The sequence below is a fragment of the Hibiscus syriacus genome, unplaced genomic scaffold (assembly GCF_006381635.1).
Source record: "Hibiscus syriacus cultivar Baekdansim isolate YM2019G1 unplaced genomic scaffold, ASM638163v2 tig00110578_pilon, whole genome shotgun sequence".
NCBI classification, from domain to species: domain Eukaryota; kingdom Viridiplantae; phylum Streptophyta; class Magnoliopsida; order Malvales; family Malvaceae; genus Hibiscus; species Hibiscus syriacus.
This window is the reverse complement of record NW_024062789.1, coordinates 1,101,185-1,123,893: the sequence shown is the minus strand read 5'-3', so window position 1 is coordinate 1,123,893 and position 22,709 is coordinate 1,101,185. Positions and strand designations below refer to the sequence as shown.

At 37.8% G+C, this 22,709-nt stretch overlaps 1 protein-coding gene and 1 pseudogene across 1 annotated transcript; one reads left to right on the top strand and one right to left on the bottom strand.

Annotated features, from left to right (window-relative positions):
- Window positions 1–744: 744 nt before the first annotated feature.
- On the top strand, window positions 745–5,004 carry LOC120133314 (probable sulfate transporter 3.4). Its single transcript, XM_039149920.1, is given in 16 exon segments — window positions 745–972; window positions 974–1,082; window positions 1,085–1,161; window positions 1,522–1,570; window positions 1,674–1,881; window positions 2,115–2,286; window positions 2,699–2,764; window positions 2,854–2,920; window positions 2,923–2,966; window positions 3,055–3,171; window positions 3,395–3,521; window positions 3,605–3,891; window positions 4,015–4,205; window positions 4,364–4,449; window positions 4,520–4,596; window positions 4,685–5,004. Coding segments are annotated over 16 exon segments (1,902 nt in total). The 5' UTR covers window positions 745–891; the 3' UTR covers window positions 4,829–5,004.
- Window positions 5,005–5,750: 746 nt separating this feature from the next.
- On the bottom strand, window positions 5,751–7,709 carry LOC120133277 (annotated as a pseudogene).
- Window positions 7,710–22,709: the final 15,000 nt, after the last annotated feature.

Genomic DNA, 22,709 nt, shown 5'->3' with positions numbered 1-22,709 from the left:
AATTATGAGGACGACCTTTTCAATCCAATTGTTTCATTCATAACATCACGATCCGAACTCATAACCTTGTTTAAAGAATCTAATGTCTCATCTCACTAGACCAAACTAGTATCCAATTTATTAATTGATTATTTCGAATTAAATACTGTAAAAGTCAATTATGAGAACAATCCTTCTAATCCAATTACTCCGTTCACAACATTAAAATTTGATTATTTGATCTTATTTAAAATACTGAGTGTCTCATCCAAAAGGTAACCTTATATATATACAGTGACGCCATGTTAATATATATAATTTATATTAAAATTATATAGCATAATTAAATATATAATATGACATTTTGAAATTTACATTAAAGTTATATATGCTTACCGTTTCTTACAATATTTTATCTTGTCCAACCTCCAAATTCAATCCCTGAGGTATTGAAATTACAAGAAAAACAAATTCAGGAGGTGTTTAGTGGGGGGCATGGAAAAAAACTACTGTTCAATAGTAATATTAATGTCCAATTACCCTCACTATTTAATTTTAGTAAATACATTAAATTCTGAAAGCGGTCTGTTTCATTTTCTAAAAACCTCCAAATCATAAGTAGGAAAAGGACTAAACTAGCCTAGTCAAGCAAATACCAACAAACTGAACCATAACTACCCTGTGAGATACCCTTGCCAAGTTCCACTTCTCTATAAATTCAGAGCCAATGCCCATCCTTCTTCCACCAACAAACCATCACCAAAAAAAATGCCTCTTTAATTCAAGTTCCAGTTTTTGCCGAAACAAAAAGGGGAAGGGGAAATGGGTTTGAATTCCAACAGGGTTGAAGATTTCTTTAGCCATACTAGAAACACAACCGTAACGACTGTTAAGTTTTCTACATAGATACCAATGCCAGCACCAGAGGCGGCAACAATGGAGATACACAGAGTTTGCATGCCGCCAAAGAAGACCACTTTCCAGAAGCTCAACACAGGCTTTCGGAGATATTTTTCCCGATGATCCTCTCTACGGATTCAAGAACCAAACGTGGTGTAAGAAGCTGGTTATAGGAGTCAAGTCTTTGTTCCCAATATGCCAGTGGGTCTTGAGTACGATCTCCGGCTGTTTAGGTCTGATATCATCTCTGGCCTCACCATTGCTAGCCTTGCAATCCCACAGGTAAAATCATCAATCAACACTTAACCACTCTCTCATGGTTATTCATGGGTTTTTGTCCACTAATGAATATTAGTGGACGTGTTTCTGAATATGTTCCGGTTTCTTTAAGATCATCAGAATGACCTTTGAAAAAAAAGAATGTTTTTCACTGAATGCGTGGCTTATGTGAAATGGATATTTGTTTTTCGTTTACATTTTTCATGATAAAATAATTGTATACAACTTATCTAAAGATGACCCCTCCCCCCATTTGTATGTCAAATATGGCAGTAAATTATGTTTTGGATCAAATCAAAATTCTTTCATTAAAAAAACTCCTTATTCTTTTATGATAATCTATTTTGTTTTGATGGACTGCAGGGAATCAGTTACGCGAAGCTTGCAAATTTGCCACCTATTGTTGGTTTATGTTAGTATCAGAACCAAAAGAAGCCTTATCTCCAAGTTGAATGCAATGTTAGATAAATACAGATAATAACTTGATTGATATGAATTTCTATCAATTCATGCAGATTCAAGCTTTGTTCCTCCTTTGATATATTCTATCCTAGGGAGTTCTAGACATCTTGCTGTTGGTCCAGTGTCCATTGCATCCTTAGTGATGGGCACAATGCTCAGTGGAAGTGTCTCCCCTACTGTTGAGCCAATTCTCTACCTTCAATTGGCCTTCACTGCTACCTTCTTTGCTGGTGTATTCCACACATCTTTGGGTCTCTTAAGGTACCCTTTTTAATGATCTAAAGTCGAAAATATAACAAGCTTAAGATCCCTTCACTCTGGAACAAAGTGTGACATGCATATTGATTCAGCCTTGGTATCTATTAAACATAGGTGTTCCAGAACCTTAGTCATCATTTACAGAAAATAAGAGTTGTTGAATATAGTGGATTAAGTAACAAAAGCTGCTTCTTTTATCTATTAGGATTTTAATTGATTCTCGTTTTGATTTACAGGTTAGGCTTTGTTATCGATTTTCTATCGAAGGCAACACTTCTCGGATTCATGGCAGGTGCAGCAGTCATTGTGTCATTACAACAATTAAAGGGGTTGCTTGGAATAGTTCATTTCACAAACAAGATGCAAATCATACCTGTTTTGACCTCTGTGTTTGAGCACAAAAATGAGGTAAGTGGGTACAACAAGGGAAGCAAATTTCAACTTCCCTTTATTCATTGTCCTTTTTGAAAATAACTGTGTTAGTCACTATGGAAGAATGTCAACTAAGCTAGTAATTAGCAGCATCTCGGAAGTTCTCTTCTTGCTTTTTGGCCAAGAACCAGTGATTATTCTTTTGGAAAGGGGAAGTTTACAAATGCTTCCATAATCATTGCTTGGGATAATTTTGATGAATGAAACATATCCCTTTGATTTGATCCGATAAACTAAGCCACTGAATCAATGACTGCAAGGCATGTGCCTTTTCTACATATGAGATGCATTCCATTCACATTAGGCATTCTTTCATGTAGAGAGACATTCTACTTTCGAAAAGTAACAATGTTCCAACGGTGTAATGTTGGTTTAAATTTATCTGCAGTGGTCCTGGCAAACTATTGTAATGGGATTTGGCTTCTTGTTCTTTATGTTGACAGCAAGACATATTGTAAGTATCTCTATTTTACCACCAAAAAGTTTGTCCAGATTCAAGCTTAGTTCTTTAAAAAAAATTCATGTTTGAAAATTTTGATACAGAGCATGAGAAAACCAAAGCTTTTCTGGGTATCAGCAGCTGCCCCATTAACGTCCGTAATTCTATCAACGATCTAGTCTTCTGCATTAGATCAAAAGCTCATGGAATCTCATATGTAAGAAATGATTCTTTGACTCTTATGTAAAAGATCTTTTGAAAAAGTTCTCCAAATCTAAGTTGTGTCTTTCAACATTATATTTCAGATTGGCCACTTGCAAAAGGGCTTGAATCCACCTTCATTGAACATGTTATACTTCAATGGCCAACATCTGGCTTTAGCTATCAAGACTGGAATTGTCACTGGGATCCTGTCCCTCACTGTAAGCTTTCCTTAACCAGCACTGTCATCAATATCTTACTCGATAACTAAAGCCCTTGTTGATACTGAACACCCTGGAAAACATAAAACATACTAATCTTATGGATGGCCTATCTTACCTATAAATGATTGCGGATGTGCATGGGACTGCCACCATGTTCTTGATATCTATTTTCTGTATGATTTCTCTATCTAATATCCCGATGGTTTATAATGTTTTGCAGGAAGGGATTGCAGTGGGAAGGACATTTGCTTCTCTAAAGAACTACCAAGTTGATGGAAACAAAGAAATGATGGCCATCGGTCTCATGAACATGGCTGGTTCTTGCACTTCGTGCTATGTTACAACAGGTGTTGACTCTTTCACTTAATAATTCCAATATGAAAACTACTTAACAGCATCTAAAACTAATCTATTTGACATGTCTTTTCAGGATCGTTCTCTAGATCTGCGGTAAATTACAATGCTGGAGCTCAAACAGCAGTCTCTAACATAGTATTAGCTGCAACTGTGCTTGTGACACTGCTGTTCCTGATGCCACTATTTTATTACACCCCTAATGTCATCTTAGCAGCCATCATCATAACAGCAGTGATAGGGCTTATTGATTACCAGGGGGCATACAAATTATGGAAAGTTGATAAACTTGATTTCGTGGCTTGTATTTCTTCCTTCATTGGGGTTCTTTTCATCTCTGTTCCTCTGGGACTAGCCATTGCAGTAAGCATTTTTAAACTTTCCAAGTGACTGCTTTCATCTCATCTTCTCTAGTATTGTATCGTTGAAAGCATCGACATAGAATAATAAGTAACAAAAAATTTCAATGGGTGCCTGAAATTGCAGGTTGGAGTTTCTGTATTCAAGGTTCTCTTGCATGTCACCAGGCCAAACACTGTGGTATTGGGAAATATTCCACCAACACAGATATACCAAAACCTCCACAGATACAAAGAATCTTCAAGGGTCCCTTCATTTCTCATACTGGCAATCGAATCTCCAATGTACTTCGCAAATTCAACTTATCTACAAGAAAGGTAACTCCATAAACGCATCCTTTGAATGTTACCATTGATAGGCCAAGAAACCATATAAATAGATTTTAGGCTGAAATGTTTTATCAGTCTAGCAGATTGTAATACAGCATCTTGTTGAACAAACGGTTGACTGACTGAAGGGATCTCTTTTGTTATAGGATGTTAAGATGGATTCGAGAGGAGGAAGAATGGATAATTGAAAACCATGAAAGCGCTTTGAAATGTATAATTATTGACATGACTGGTAAGATAAAGCTACTATCTTTTGTACCAAAAAATATCCCATGTTTGGCTAACAGAATGAACTTTATCAGCTGTCACAGCAATTGATTCAAGTGGCATCGACATGTTATGTGAACTAAGAAAGATACTGGAGAAAAGATCACTTCAGGTAAATGGTTGTCAATTTCCATGCAATGAAATTTCACTGCATACATTAGGACGAGGCTTTGACACTTCGGTTTTTCGATCATTTTCAGCTAGTGTTGGTAAATCCAGTGGGAAGTGTGATGGAGAAATTGCATCAGTCGAAAGCCTTGGAGTCGTTTGGAATGAGTTCAGTCTATCTCACAGTAGGGGAAGCAGTGGGAGACATCTCAGCTTCATGGAAGCCTCAACCATGATGAGATTATTGTAGACAATAAGCAAACGCTTGACTAACCCTTTTAGACCCTCTAGCAGTCATGAATGTGGTTTAGCATAGAGAGGACCTTTTTGTTTTGTTTTGTTTTGTTTTGTTTCGTTTCTTTTTCCTTTTCCTTTTGTGAGAAACCCCCAAGTCAATTAAACATTGTGAATTGGTTTAATATAGAAATCAAAGTAAGAAATTAAATAATTTAACTCTCAAGACAATAACGCTTAAAGCGCCTATTAACTACCAATTTAACTCTTCTTAATTCACTTCATTGTGCCGATGAGCTCTGGGAAATTGGTACGAGGTAAAGGTTGCACCCATTTCTCTTGAACCCTTCCATCAAACCTCTTTGACGTGTGATCAGGATGAGTTTCCACAACCAGAGACCAGGAGGTATATTTTCAATGGTCAAGCTCATGTCATCTAACAAGTAAAGACTTTCCAAAAAAAATGATTTTGATATTTTCCAATCGTTTCAAGCAAAATAAATTAATTGAATTTTGTATCAACGAAAAATAAACCAATTTGTACCCAAAACGAAGCAGAAAGAACCGATCCCTTAGTAAAGTGATCGATGAAGGATAGACTGCTTAAGAATACAAGGTAAAGTGGAAAAAGGGTTATTGTATAGGGGTAGATCCCTTAAGGTTAGCAAAGCCAGAAAAGGGTTGATCCCTTCCATATAGGAATCAAATGGTTCTACATCAATGAAGACTTTTCGAAAACAGTCAAACAATAAACACTCAACCAGTCAATAATAAACAATCATTTTCTACAAGTGGACCCTGCATCGCAAACTTAATTTTCTCGACCTGGAGGAGAAACGCACTGGATTCATTTGGATCCCCGCCATACTGGACTTATCAGATATCACCAGTCAGTAATAAGCACTCAACCAAACAATTCTATTGAAGAATGAAAAGCTACTCAATTATGAAAGATAAAATCAGAAAACAGTATCAGATGCAGTGAATCATCTTTCGCAAAACGACCTAAAATTGTATACTAAGATCTCCCTCAAATGAATGCATACCTAGCCTTATGTGCTCCAGCTTCATATCACTTGAGCATCACTAATCCCAAGCTTTTATGGTTGCTCTCTGCCATCTTTAGAAGTACTTCTGTATTTGTACAGAAGCACTGGACATAGATTATTCAAATTAAGCTAGTTCTCATTACAGATTAGACTTCATATCACTATATCCTTCAGCTCTTCCAAGAAGTGAAGAAATACCATGAATTTTAATGCCACAAGGGATTTCTTCACACATGATTCTTTGTTAGTCAAATATCTGCATGGAGTAGTTTAAATTCAGCCGATATCATGCCATTAAAAGAAACTATATATATAAATCGAAAGGGAACAAAACCGTAAATAATATGGCATGTTAAACCCCAACCCAGAAAACTAGCAATGTCCGAAGCCAATGGCTGAACAAGTATTTGAACCATTTCTGTTTTATGTTTTAACTTTTGCTAAAGAACTGGATCTTTTTATTTTCTATTTTCTTAGATAAGATAACTAACATGAGAATGGATATTTTCTTTTAACAGTTAGGGGTTAAGCATTAAAAGAGAAAAGAACTTTTCTTTTTTTCCTGGAAATGCCTCCATCAATGTCACTGATATAAACCAATAAAGAAAAAATATATATTTATTTCATATCATAATTGGGAACTCATTTTAGCATATATAGGAATTATCTCTTACATGATCTGTATCGGGTGGGAATCTCGCTCAGTTCCCGTTTAATGCATAAATATTCACCTAGCAAAGCCATCACTGCAACTCCAGTACCATTCACAACCCAACAGGTAACAGAGGAAGGCCAACCACCATATACAAGGCATATAAAAAGATGGATAATATAGTGGGTGGCTGAAAATCTAAGCACTTCTTTGCCCTTTCAATCAAATAAATCATGTACCCAGCTCTAAATAGATCCAAATAAACAAAAACGCAAGTTAAAATGAGCTAAGTTTGGAAAATACCTAAATTATTAGTACAGTATACTTCCAAGTTTTAATGGAGGCAATATCATCACATGAGTAATATTTAACTCTGGCCAATTAATTCATAACTAAATAAAGCCTCCCTCTTCCAGTAAAACTGAATCAGCAAAAATAACAGATTCAAGCTTAATTACTTTCAAGCTTAACTACAATATCCTAAAAAAGAGTTCAAGAGTCGATCAACTTTGCATTTCGGCTTCGAAAAGCATGTGCAGAGATGCCTAAATCCTAGTTTTTAGTATCATAAATAGACATCATAAAACTAATGACACAGACCAATATTCGACATGGCAAGTGTGCAACATAATCTGTATGTAGATCAAAGCCAGTCCCATAACCTATATCCATAATGAAATGGGGAATATTTAGTTCAATCCAAAGCAACTGTAGGTGTTATGAGGTACACAGCAAGGGTTAGGCCATAGTTGAGCAAAATAAGATTTAGCTTTAATGCTACCGTTCTTTTATGTTTAAAATTCAAGCAAATCTAATATAAGTATATCAAGAAAGCATCAGATAGAAACTAGCCATTTATTTGATAATTGCATTCAAAAGTTAGGCATATAATCATATAAATGAAGCACAGATAACAGTCGAGGCGGAAATTATATTCTCAGTTTCTCACCCTGCAAAAGCGCTAAGCAGAAACGAAGCAATGACACACCAGCCGACAAGGGTGGAGCATGTAAGTGTAGCGTAGTCAAAGAAATCGACCAAGCTCATACGAGAAACATGAGTACCAACAAGAAAGGACAAGAAGACTCCAAAAGTGAGGTAGTATAAGCATTGGAGGCAAACAATTTGGGCTACAATTAGCCAAGGATCCCATACCATCGGCCCATAGAACACGACTGCAATTTGAATTAACCCTTTCAATTCCCGAATACCCGAGGTCAGTAAGAACCTCAAAGAATTTCCAAAACAGCTACTCAGTAAGATTTTAAATGTTACTTATATCCAAGGGTCAGATCCTAAAAAAAAATTGGTTCCGTTGAATCGAATACAAATCCTTGGAAAATTAGATGGATCAAACCTTTCAAAAGGTAAAGAAAAACCCAGTTTTTAAACAATGAAAATTCAATGTTAAAACAGATTTTGGTGATCAATTTTTTCACTTTGTAATGTACCCAAAATAGAGACTAGGTGAACTCGGATCTGGTAAATCAACGAGTCCGGAGGGGAACAAACCCGAATCTGATAAGAAAGATCGACTGTTATTTCTCAGATAAATTAATAATATATATATATATATATATATTTCCCAATTTCTCAGATAAATCAGTCCAGATAATGGAATGACCCGAACCCACTTTCTAAAGCAAGCCCTTCTCCACGCACACCAAATGTTGCGCCAGATATAGGAAGGCGCCGAGCCTAGAGCAGCATTCATAAAATCCCCCAAAGGATAATATTTGGCCCTTAACACGCGACCTACTAACGAAGAGGGATTAGTCAGGAGCCTCCAACCTTGCTTTGCCAATAAAGCAACATTAAACTTCGCCATATCCCGAAAGCCTATACCTCTGTCTTCTTTATGATTACACAATAACTACCATGTGCACCAATGAATACCTCGTTTACTCTCCGACTTCTGCCACCAAAAACGAGTCATAATACGTTCTAGCTCTACACACAATTGCTTAGGAAGCAAAAAACAGTTCATAGCAAATAGAGGTATTGCCTGTAGAATCGATTTAATGAATACCTCCTTTCCCCATTGAGTGAGAACCCCAATACACCAATTCCGAAAACGAGATTGAAATTTATTACAGAGGTAAGAGAAAGCCCCCCTTTTATTACGACTAACAATAACCGGAAGCACCAAATACTTTTCCGGATTTGACGAGGATGTAACTTCTAAAATTCTTCAGACATCCCTTCAATTTTCATCAATTACATTTGAACTGAAAAAGACTTCCGATTTATCGAAATTAAACAACTGGCTTGAACAAGTACCATAAATGCGTAGTACTTCTTTTATCCGAGAGGTTGCCATCGCCGAGGCTTCACTGAAGATAAGGCTATCGTCCGCGAAAAACAGATGGGAGATCACAGGTGTATAGAGATTAAGTTTAACCCCTTGTAATTCATCCGAAGATACCGCCTGGCGAAGTAAAGACTACAGCCCTTTGTTGGTTTTTGGCAAAAGTCCCACATTGGTTGTGTATAAGGAGGAGGGGAAATTCTTTTGTTATAAATAAAGCCCTCCTCCTCCTTAGTTAATCATCCCACAAATATAAGCCTTCTTCTATTTTAAAGGCTATTTGTATTCTTTCTCTCTTTGTAATATTTCCTCTATTAGTGAAATATTTTGGTGTTCTCTTTTATGTCTATTTAATAGCTATTGTCGGGTATAGTTGTTGTCAATTATTGTCCTATTAAAATTACTTGTCTTGGTAGTTCTGTCTAAGGAAAGTGGGTTTTAAGAGGGACCATTGTGACCCCTCCTCTTTCCTGGGAATCTACCTTGGGGTGATTTTTAGTACAATCGTTTTCACACTAGTCACCTAGATAATAGTTTTCACGGTGAATCTGTTATTGGTGGAAATTAACCCGAATTTCACAACAATTGGTATCAGCGCTCTTGGTTTATTTTAGTATGCTCTGTGGTTGCGGCTTAGGCTGATCTTCCACATCAGAAAAATTTCCTTGGGATAATTGACATTCTGCATTGGCAGCTATTAAATAGAATTTGTAGCAGAAATGGCAGACGCTTCTTCATCTTCAATTTTGGCAAGAAATGCTGTGACAAATGTTAGATTTGCAGTGGAGATTTTTGATGGCACCGGTCATTTCGGCATGTGGCAAAGCGAGGTTCTAGATGCCCTATTTCAGCAGGGTCTAGACATTGCTATTGAAGGAGAGAAACCAGATGATGTTGAGGAGAAAGAATGGAAGAGGATCAATAGAATGGCATGTGGTACTATTCGATCGTGTCTTTCTAGAGAGCAGAAGTATGCATTTTCTAAGGAAACTTCTGCAAGTAAATTGTGGAAGGCACTGGAGGAGAAATTTTTGAAGAAAAGCGGTCAGAACAAACTCTACATGAAAAGAGACTGTTCCGCTTCAACTATGTACCAGGTACCACTATGAATGATCACATTACTAGCTTTAATCAGCTGGTGACTGATCTGATGAATATGGACGTGACTTTTGAAGACGAAGATCTGGCTCTGATGTTGATGGGATCACTTCCTGATGAGTTTGAGTATCTTGAAACTACTCTACTTCATGGGAAGGTTGATGTGTCTCTCAGTGAAGTAACTGCTGCCTTGTATAGTTATGAATTGAGAAAGAAAGACAAGAAAACACAAGTGTCGAAGCAGAAGCTCTTGTTGTTAGAGGCCGTTCCAAGAGTCAGAATAAAGGAAGCAGAGGGAGATCGAAGTCAAAGTCCAGATTGAGCAAAGATGAATGTGCTTTTTGTCGAGAAAAAGGGCACTGGAAGAAAGAATGTCCCAAGCTAAAGAATAAAGGCAAACCTGAAAGGGGGAAGGCTGTCTCAGAATCAAATGTGGTCGAGTATGATGATGGAGATTCAGATTTCGCATTCGCTGCTACGCCATCAACCAGCTGTTCCAGTTCATGGCTGTTAGATTCAGCTTGTAGCCACCATATGACCCCAATAGAGAATGGTTCTTTGATTTTAAAGAACTAAAAGGTGGAATTGTCTACACAGCAAATAATTCCCCTCTTGACACACTTGGGATTGGTTCAATTCGCTTGAGGAATCAGGATGGATCAATCAGAACCTTAACAGGTGTCCATTATGTACCAGATTTAATGAGAAATCTCATCTCTGTGGGAACCTTAGAGTCAAAAGGTTTAGAAGTGAGGGCAAAAGATGGGATTATGAGGATTATCTCTGGTGCACTGGTGATAATGAAGGGAATCCGAAAAGAAACAATGTGTATTACTTTCTGGGTAGTACAATTGTTGGGACAGCAGCAGTGGCAGCTTCTACTGATGAACAGGAGTCAGAAGCAACCAGGTTATGGCATATGCGCTTGGGGCATGTTGGTGAAAAATCCTTGAAATTACTGATAGATCAAGGATTATTGAAGGGTGCTCGGGCTTGCAAATTAGCTTTTTGTGAGCATTGCATCAAAGGGAAGAAGACGAGGGTGAAATTTGGAACAGCAATCCATGATACTAAAGGTATTTGGATTATGTTCATTCAGATGTATGGGGTCCTTCCAAGACAACTTCATTGGGAGGAACACACTATTATGTCACCTTTGTTGATGATTTTTCCCGGAGAGTTTGGGTGTATCCAATGAAGACAAAGGATGAGGTGCTAGGATTTTTCCTTAAATGGAAAAAGATGATGGAGACTCAAACAGGCAGAAAAATCAAACGTCTCCGTACAGACAATGGTGGAGAGTACAAAAATGATCCATTTCTGAAAGTCTGTGAAGAGGAAGGTATTGTTAGGCACTTCACTGTCAGAGGTACACCACAACAGAATGGAGTGGCAGAGCGTATGAACCGGACATTAGTGGAGAAGGTTCGGTGTATGTTGTCTAATGCTGGGTTAGGCAAAGAATTTTGGGCTGAGGCTTTGGTCTATGCTTGTCACCTTGTCAACCGCTTACCATCGACTGCTATTGGTGGTAAAACACCATTAGAGAAATGGTTTGGAGTACCTGCTACAGATTATGATTCCTTACATGTGTTTGGTTCCACTGCATACTACCATGTTAAGGAGTCAAAGCTGGATCCAAGAGCAAAGAAGGCGATTTTTATGGGGATCACCTCTGGTGTGAAAGGCTATCGTCTTTGGTGTCCAGAAACAAAGAAAATAATCTTCAGCAGGGATGTTACCTTTGATGAATCTACCATGTTGAGAAAGGTGACTTCAGAAAAATTGGAGCAGACAGATGGAACTCCCAAAAAGGTGGAGTTTGAAGGAAGCAAATTTGTCCCAACCAGTAAAGAAATGATGTTGACTCTCCTATGGTAGAAGAAGAGTCAGATGAAGAAGAGGTTCAGACCCAAGAACCTCCACAGCAACATGAATCAATTGCACTCAGAAAGGGAAAGAGGACCATTAGACAACCTGCTCGTTATGCTGATATGGTCTCTTTTGCATCACCAATTGCAATTGATGACGTTCCTGCCACTTTTAATGAAGCAGTTCAAAGTTCAGAACATAAAAGTGGAGGATTGCCATGAATGAAGAAATGCAATCCCTTCAAAAGAATCAGACGTGGAAACTAGCTAGTCTTCCGAAGGGAAAGAAGGCAATTGGGTGCAAGTGGGTATATGCAAAGAAAGATGGATTTCCTGACAAGAATAACATCCGCTACAAAGCAAGATTGGTGGCTAAAGGCTACGCTCAAACGGAGGGAGTTGATTATAATGAAGTATTTTCTCCAGTTGTAAAACATTCCTCCATCAGAATTTTGTTGGCTTTGGTAGCGCAGTTGGATTTGGAACTAGTTCAGATGGATGTAAAAACTGCATTTTTACATGGAGACTTGGATGAGGAAATCTACATGACTCAGCCAGATGGATTCAAAGTTGCTGAAAAAGAAGAGATGGTGTGCAAATTAGAAAAATCGTTGTACGGATTGAAGCAATCTCCAAGGCAGTGGTACAAGCGATTTGACAAGTTTATGATAGGGCAGAAGTACACAAGAAGCAATATGATCATTGTGTGTATTTACGTGAGCTAGAAGACGGATCCTATATATATCTTCTTCTTTATGTTGATGATATGCTGATAGCTTCCAGGAGTCAGACAGAAATTGCGAAACTAAAGACTCAATTGAACAGGGAGTTTGAGATGAAGGATCTTGGTGAAGCGAAGAAGATTCTAGGCATGGAGATATCAAGGGATAAGAAATTGGGGAGGCTTTGTTTGTCTCAGAAAGAATATCTGAGGAAGGTACTAAAACGTTTTGGCATAAATGAGATGTCAAAACCAGTTAGTACACCTCTTGCTCCTCATTTCAAGCTCGGTGCATCCATGTCACCTAAGGATGATGCAGAACGGGAATACATGTCAAAGGTTCCGTATGCAAGTGCTGTTGGTAGCTTGATGTATGCAATGGTGTGTACGAGACCCGATATTTCACAGGCAATTGGGGTTGTGAGCAGGTATATGCATGATCCTGGAAAGGAGCATTGGCAAGCTGTGAAATGGATTCTGCGGTATATTCTAAACACCGTAGATGTTGGTTTGGTCTTTCAGCAGGACAAACAAGATGGTCAGTGTGTAGTTGGGTATTGTGATTCAGACTATGCAGGTGATTTGGACAAGCGTCGATCAACTACTGGTTATGTGTTTACATTTGCAAAGGCACCAGTCAGTTGGAAGTCCACCTTACAGTCAACAGTGGCTTTGTCTACTACAGAGGCAGAGTATATGGCAGTTACAGAGGCTGTGAAGGAGGCAATTTGGCTTCAAGGGTTGCTTGGTGAATTGGGAATAGAACAAAAGCACATCAAAGTGCACTGTGACAGTCAGAGTGCTATTCATTTAGCAAAGAACCAGGTTTACCATGCAAGGACGAAGCATATTGATGTTCGATATCACTTTGTACGAGAGATTCTAGAAGAAGGTGGAGTCATAATCCAGAAGATTCGGACCACTGAGAATCCTGCTGATATGTTGACAAAAGTGGTAACTGCGGTCAAGTTTAAACATTGTTTAGATTTGGTCAATATTGTTACAAATTAAAAGATTGTTTTTTAGAGATGTGTGTGGAATTTGCCAAGGTGGAGATTTGTTGGTTTTTGGCAAAAGTCCCACATTGGTTGTGTATAAGGAGGAGGGGAAATTCTTTTGTTATAAATAAAGCCCTCCTCCTCCTTAGTTAATCATCCCACAAATATAAGCCTTCTTCTATTTTAAAGGCTATTTGTATTCTTTCTCTCTTTGTAATATTTCCTCTATTAGTGAAATATTTTGGTGTTCTCTTTTATGTCTATTTAATAGCTATTGTCGGGTATAGTTGTTGTCAATTATTGTCCTATTAAAATTACTTGTCTTGGTAGTTCTGTCTAAGGAAAGTGGGTTTTAAGAGGGACCATTGTGACCCCTCCTCTTTCCTGGGAATCTACCTTGGGGTGATTTTTAGTACAATCGTTTTCACACTAGTCACCTAGATAATAGTTTTCACGGTGAATCTGTTATTGGTGGAAATTAACCCGAATTTCACAACACCCTTCACTGCAGATAAGAAAGAGATAGGGGCTAAGAAGATCCCCTTGTCTTATACCCCGCTGAGGAACAAAGCTTTAACCTTCAATACCATTTATTACTACCAAATATTAAATTGAAGAAACACAACGCTTAACATAATCAATCCACTGAGGAAAGAAACCCATTTTACTCATAACCGCCCAAACAAAGTGTCATTCGACCCTATCATAAGCCTTACTCATATCTAGCTTTAGAGCGAAATACCCCTTGTGTCCTTTCCTCTTCTTCATCAAAGAATATAAGACTTTGTAGGCAACTATAATGTTGTCTGAAATCAATCTGCCTGGCACAAACGCACTTTGAGCTTCATCAACAAGTGCTTCATCAACACAACTATGGAGCAGATCTCGCATCTGATTCACCAACATTTTTGGACAGATTTTGAAAAGGACGTTGCATAAACTAATAGGTCTATAATGCGCTAACCGAGTAGGACTGTCCGTCTTTGAAATTAGCACAATATAAGTTTGATTTATTGAACTCATCTCAAACTGTTCTAACAAAACGCCAATGCAGTACTCAGCAACTTCAGCCCCAACCAAGTGCTAAAATCGCTGATAGAACAGAGCGCCAAGACCATCCTCCCCCGACGCTTTTAAAGTAGACATTGACTTGATTGCATTCGTCACCTCCTCATAAGTGAAAGGCAAACCTAGTGATCGGTTCATATCCTCCGTAATACTTGTACCAATGCCATCCAGAATTTTACTATTTCCTGAATCAGAATTTGAAGTGAGCAGATTCAGAAAATAATTGCGGGCTAACTCATCAAAACCTATATCAGTCTCAATCATCGTTCCATCCTCCGTCTCCAATGGCATTATCCTATTTTTCAATTTCCTCTGGGAAGCAAATCTATGGAAAAACGCTGAGTTATTATCACCAAATTTAAGCCAATTGGCTCGAGCTCATTGTTCCCAATACAGCTCCTCCTTATCAGCTTCTAAACTAAGCTGCAATTTAGTATCCACAATATCACCTAACACGTCATCCGTCGGCTGCTGATCTTATAAATCCTTCAAACTTTTCATCAAGTCAACTACTGTTAGCCGTTTCTCACAGCAAATTCGTTTTTTTTATAGGAATAGAACAGCAAATTCGTTTAAACCAGGCATCTAAACCATGACACACATGATTCAGTTTATCTGGAACCATCCCCTCAGCTTTAGACCATAACCTTTGAACTTCAACTTCGCAAGACTCCTCCAGCAACCATGAGGCTTCGAACTTGAAGTACCATCGACGAACCGTGTTTGTAATCACCATCGTGTTTAAAAGCAGCGGACAATGATCAGAAAAAAGTATGCAGTTGATGTGTCAGGATATCATTCGGGAATAAATCCTTCCACGCCTCGTTTGCAACACCTCGATCCAACCTTTCTCTAATAACATTTGAGGCTAACCTACCCCTCTCCCATGTGAACCAAGAGCCTCTGTAGCCTAGATCGATCAACCCACAATCATCAAGGGCCTCACGAAAAGCAGACATTTGCCTTTCACCACGAATCAAACCCCTTTCCTTCTCAAACGAAAAAATAATCTCATTGAAATCTCTAATGACAACCCACGGTACATCCGGAGTATCATTTAGTTATCGTAACAAACCCCATGACTCGCCTCGATAACTTTCTACAGGGTCTCCATAGAAACCAGTGCATCGCCAAGTACACCCGTCCACATCAGAAGTAAACAGAACATCATTATGTGAGCATGAAACAGAGCGAAGTGTAACGTTAAAATTTGTGCGCCACGCAAGACACAGCCCGCCGTGAGTACCAAGCGGATCTACTTCTAAACCAAAAAGAAAACCTCCCGACCTTCTGAACTTCTTCATTCGCGATTTTTGCACCCTTGCCTCCATCAAAAAACCATATAGGGATTCAAATCTCTCAATAGATGCCGTAGACGACGAACAGTCCGGGGCATCCCTAATCCCCGAACGTTCCAACTTATGAGTTTTATGACACGACTGACCTGTGATTTTAGGCCTGCCGATAAAACGATAGCTCCATCATTCTTTCCTTCATCGTTGTTTTCAACTGAGGAATTCTGTTGCCGCTTAATCCCCTCTGGCTTACGGATAGGAAATATTGAGGAAGTCGACTATTGGATAAAGTAAAATCGTAATTGATAATTTAAAAAAATAAAAATAAAGATAAAAATTATAAAATTTACGTGAAAAATTCCTAAATAATATAGGATAAAAATTACGGGCAACGGTAGAAGAATTTAACTATGAGAAAATAAGAATTACAACCTCTCTCGATCTACCAAAGATAAAACAATGATAATTCTTTCTTGATAAAAATGAGAAAACAACTCTCAAGAAACTCTCTAAATTCTCTAGTATTATGAGAAAACTAGAATGATTTGGGATGATCTTGAAGTTAAATGAGTTAGTGTATTTATAATTGAAGCTTAGAAATTAATCTTATAAATACCCTAAAGTTGTAATGACTAAATTTACAATTTACCCATTACAAAAATTCAACAAAAGTTGATGCCCCTTTTTTTTCTCCACGCAGCACCGAAAGTTGCATTTATTGTGCACACTTTCGGTGCATAGTCAACAATCTCCCAATTGAAGATTTGATTGGAACAATCATATCTTCACAGCATTTTTTCTATCTTGTACCATCATGTTGTTTACGTCTCTAACAGGCAATAAGAGGATCGACACCAGGTAAATTTATCAGCATTGATTGCCTTCGTCATGAAATCTGCTATGTTGTCTTTGGTATGAATCTTCTGCATATCTACCGTCTCTTCTTCCACCTTTTCACGAATGAAATGATACTGAACTCGTATGTGCTTTGTCCTTGAATGAAATGTTGGATTCTTTGCTAGATGCAATGCGTTTTGACTGTCACAAAACAGAGAGACATAATCTTGATTGTGCCCAAGCTCCTCCAATAGCATCTTCAACCAAATTGCTTCTTTACTGGCTTGTGTAGCTGCTACATATTTTGCCTCTGTTGTGGATGTAGCCACAACTAACTGCAATTTTAAAACTCAACTTACAGCTCCACCAGCAACTTTGAACACATATCCTGTTGTAGATTTGCTTTTATCCAAATCCCCTGCATAATCAGAATTTACATAACCATTGATTAGTAAGTTTGATCATCCGTAACATAATGCAACATTTGAGGTCTATTTGATGTATATCAGGATCCCCTTTACTGTATTACAATGCTCTTTGTCTAGATTCGCCATGTACCGACTAACTACTCTCACTGCTTGTGCAATGTCTGGTCTTGTACATATCATAGCGAACATTAAATTTCCCATTGTCGATGCATATGGCACTCGAGACATCTCCATCTTCTCTTCTTCACTGCTAGGACTCATATTGGAGGATAATTTGAAGTTAATAAGAAGAAGGGTATAAATTGAGTTACAATCTTGCATGCTGAATCGTGACAATATCTTCTTCAAGTAATTCTTTTGTGAAAGCCAAATCTTCCTATTACTTCTGTCTCGGTGAATTTGTATCTATAGAATCTTGTTTGCTGATCTCAAGTCATTCATTTCAAATTTTCTAGCCAGTTGTGCCTTCAATTCTTCAATATGTTCTTTGTTGGGTCATGCAACCAATATTTCATCCACATACAACAGTAATATAACAAAATTGTTGGGTCTGCATTAAGTCTGTTGTATCCAATGCAAATAATGAAGGAATCAAATCTCTTATATTAGCACCTCAGCTTCTGCTTTAGACTGTACAGAGATTTGTTCAACCTGCAAACCATGTTCTTTTTTTCTTTTTCTTCAAAACCTTCAGGCTAGAGCATGTAAATCTCTTCTTCAAGATTTCCATGAAGAAAAGTTGTTTTAATATCTAGCTGCTCTAGATGTAAATTCAATGTAGTACACATTGCCAAAACTACTCGAACTATTGTTAGTCGAACCACATGAGAAACTATTCCATTTAAATCAATACCTTCTTTTTTAGCATATCCTTTGACCACTAGTCTTGCACGATACCTCTCAACTTGATCGTCACCATTCGCTTGATTTTGAAGACCCATTTGTTACCAATTAACTTCCTTCCTTGTGGTAGTGGCACAAGGTCCCATGTATTATTATTATGAAGGGCTTCGATTTCTTCTTGCATCACCATCATCTACAGTGAAGCATCTGAGCTATTTATTGCCTCCTGGTATTTGATGGCTCACCGTCCTCTGTTAAAAGGCAGTATGCAATATTACCTTCTATAACATAATCTGAGTGCCAATTGGGACGTCTTCTTACACAATCTGATTAACGAGTTGTTGGAGCTTTAGAACTCTCTAGTTCTTGTTCATCATGTGCTGGTTCTGCTTTAGAAGAATCTCATTGTTCAAACTCCTTTTCCACATGTATCTGTGTAGTCTTTGAATTTTCAGTGCTACCATCTTCTTCTTTTCTTTGTAGCTTATATTCTATAAAGATAACATCCCTGTTAATGATTATTTTGCGGGCAGTGGGATCCCACAAGCGATACCCCTTTACACCATCAGCATACCCCAAGAATTTGCATTTCTTGGATTTTGGATCCAGCTTTGAAATTTCTTGGGAGTTGTACATCACATACACAATACTTCCAAATACATGGAGGTTTGAATAATCAGCTGGTTTACCAGTCCACATCTCCATTGGTGTCTTCATCTCTATTGCAGTTGATGGAGCTAGATTCACCAAATAACAGGCGGTATTGACTGCTTCTGCCCTGAATGATTTTTCTAGGCTTGCATCCCTCAACATTGTTCTTGTTCTTTCTAACAAGGTTCTGTTCATCCGCTCTTCCACTCCATTTTGTTGAGGAGTGTTTGCCACTATGAACTGTCTTTTGATGCATTCATTCTTGCAAAAGTCATCAAATTTTTCATTTGTGTATTCTCCTCCATTATCTGTTCTGAAACACTTGATCTTATTTCCAGAATCAAGTTCCACACGCGCTTTGAAGTTTTTGAAAGTGGAAAATACATATGACTTCTTCTTAATAGGGTAACCCAACATCTCCTAGAGTAGTCATCAATAAATGAGACAAAATATTTTGCTCCGCCTAGGGATGTAACTGGTGCTTACCATACGTCAGAATGAACCAATTCTAGAACACTTTTGCCTCTAGAATTTGACGTGTTGAATTTCAACCGGTGCTGCTTACTTGTTATACAATGCTCACACAAGGTAAGTGATACTTTTGTTAAGCCTGGAAGTAGATTTTGCTCTACAAGGACTTTCATTCCTTGTTCTAACATGTGTCCAAGTTTCTGATGTCATAACATTGCAGAATCTGAACTACATGAGGCAACAGAGGCTTCTGCTTCTAGCAAAGTCTCTCCCTTCAGCATGTACAAGTTTGCAGCTATCTTTTCGCCTTTCAACACCACAAGCGCTCCACGGAACACCTTCATAATTTCATTCTGTGTTTCAATTTTGCTTGCATTATTATCTAACAATACGTAGGATAATAAAATTTTCTTCAGGCCTTTTACATGTCGCACATCTCGAACAATTTTAATTGTTCTATCATACATATTCAATTTGATGGTATCCACGCCTACGATCTCTAAGGCATGATCATTACAACTATACACAGATCCTCCTGAGACAGGTTCATAATGATGGAACCATTCTCTTCTTGAGGTCATGTGATATGTTGCTCCCGAATCAATGAGTCATATATCTGCAAATTGTTTTCTTCCTTCTATGTTGATTGACGCTTCACAGCAAAGAGCATCTCCATCATCTGAAGTGTTTGTGGTATTGCCTTGTGGATTGGAGTTTTTATTTAGACTCCAACAATCCTTCTTCAAGTGACCCTTTTTTTCACAGTTGTAGCACTTTAAATTCTTCTTGCTTCTCGACTTTGATCTATCATGTTTGTGACTGCTGCTTTGGTCATGTTCTGTTGATCTCCCTCTCATCGTTGTAAACGCTTCTTCTTGTTGCAGATTTACTTGTCTGTCTTCCTTGTTCTTGCGCTGATTTTCTTCTTGTAGAACAATAGCTGCAACGTCATCGAAGACTAGACTGATGACGTTGTTGTTTGTCAAGTTGATAATGAGTTGATCATACGAATCAGGTAGACTTTGAATTAGAAGTTCAGCAAGTTCTTGTTCTCCTATTGTACATCTTAAGGATGTAAGCTGAGAAAATAACGTGTTCAGTGTGTTTAAGTGCTCTGTCATTGAAGTAGATTCTAGTATACGGAGAGTGTACAATTTCCTCTTAAGGAAAATTTTATTGTGCAACGATGTGGCCTCGTACAATTTTATTTTACAATTTGCTCTTAAGAAAAAATTCATCTGCTAATGCTATATGAAAGTTTGTCATAGCATTCCCGTCCATTTCGATCTATTTGTTGTCTTCTGTGAAATCTACCGGCCTTTCACTGATAGCTGCTAGACAACCATCTTTCCTCATGATAGCCTTCATCTTCAATTTCCACAATGAGAAATTTCTCCCATTGATTTTTTCAATATCAAATTTTGTTGCCATAGCTTCTATTACGGATAGCTCCCACTATTTCACTATCGTAAATAGTTCTCTAGAACCTTCAAAGAATGGGTAATACTTTTTCACTTTCTTATGTTGGAGGATCCACCTTTTGGTGGCAATCACAAAGACAATAAGCAGATATTACACATTCAAATCTGACTCTGATATCAATTGTTGCGGAAGACGGCTATCGGATAGAGCAAAATCGCAACTGATAATTTGAGAAAATAAAAATAAAGATAAAGAAGACACAAAATTTACGTGGAAAACCACTAAATAATATAGGGTAAAAAATTTTTTTTTGATAAGAATTAAAGGTCTCGTTAAAAACTTCCTTCGTAATTAATGGAGCTTGGAGAAATCTCCTTAATCATTGGAAGGAGGAAAAGAGCGCCTTAGGGTAAAAATCACGGGCAACGGTAGAAGAATTTCACTATGAGAAAATAAGAATTACAACCTCTCTCGACTTACCAATGAGAAAACAATGATAATTCTCTCTTGATAAAAAGGAGAAAACAACTCTTAAGAAACTATCTAAATTCTCTAGTATTGAGAGAAAACTAGAATGATTTGGTATGATTTTGAAGCTAAATGAGCTAGGGTATTTATAGTTGAAGCTTAGAGACTAATCTTGTAAATACACTAAAGTTGCAATGACTAAATTTGCACTTTACCCATTACAAAAAATCAACAAAAGTTGTTGTCCATTTTTTTCTCCACGCATCACCGAAAGTTGCATTTATTGTGCACACTTTAAGTGCATAGTCAACAGGAAATTCTTCTTCCACAGATACCATAACCACATCCGAACTCTTCCCCAGTTCTTTATTAACTTCATGAGAGGACCTAAACCAAGCCTGCTGTCTCTTGCTCTGAACACTACCACTCATGGTTTGCGTTGTGCTATCCTTACTAGTCGCATCCTCCGATTCAATCGGATCACCATACTCCCGTAGCCAAGAGCTAGGAGTATACACCCTGCGCCGAGGCGAGGCCCGTAGTGATGCATCCCATTGTGGGATTAACTCCTGTTTCGGTTGTAAAATACGTATAAGGCAGAAGCTTTCCCCGTGACCGAGCTTACCACACACAAAATAAAACATTTTTAATTTCTCATATTGGAAAGCAGCATAGGTAAAGCCCCGTTTGGGAGAGCAATTTTCATTTTACGCTTCAACGGCTTGCGAACATCCAGCAACACTCTCACTCGTAAACCACCCCTATAGCCTAATGTGATCGCGACAACATCAACTCCATATAAGAACCAACAAAATTCCCTAATTGCACAGCGGCCTATTCAGAGATAAAACCGACCGGCAACTCATTGACTGGGATCCAAAAAGTAACAGAATTAAGGTCCACCATACTTGGATCCCCTCCTTGAGAAAGTCGATGAAGAACTAAAAGGTGCGAATTAAAAAATCAGGGCCCCTCCTTCCAGTTGCGTTCGATATCAATTTCATGATAAAGTCGAAAGAGATTGCGATCCCCCTCCAAATCATTAATTGAGATGCCGCCAATAGGGTGCCAAACATTGGCCATCATTGTCCTCATTGCCTGGAAATTGATATTACCCGTAGTAAGAAACCTGCTCACCAAACAATAGTCAAAAGAGATCAATGGCATAGATTCCGATTGACCAAGATCAAGAAACTCTCTCTTCCTCCCGCAAATCCAACCTTGCCAACTCATTCTCAAGATCGCCCATAACACCAGAACAAAGCAATTGATCACCAAAGCCGATTGAAAGAAAATATAAAATAAAATAGAAAACGGTCCAAAACGACCGAAACTCTAAAATAGAGACAAAAAACCCTAAGATTGTGTAAAACTATTAATTAAGTAGTGAATTAAACTTGTAGTATACTCATATGAACGAACGAATATATATATAATATAATTATATTAAGATTATTATTTGATATACCAAGTGAAATCTTATTTTATCCACAAGTAGGGTTAAGGAATTGCCGTGTGTTTAAATTTAATCATAATATATAGACATATTTTATATTTGTCTCCCATTGTCTATTTTAAAACATGATAGAAAAGAAAAATATTTGAGAACTTGTGTTAGTATTCCATCAGTTTGAAACAAACAGTGGATGTTTACATGCAAAAGAAAATTTCTTAATTTAACATGAACGGTGTCAGATATATAT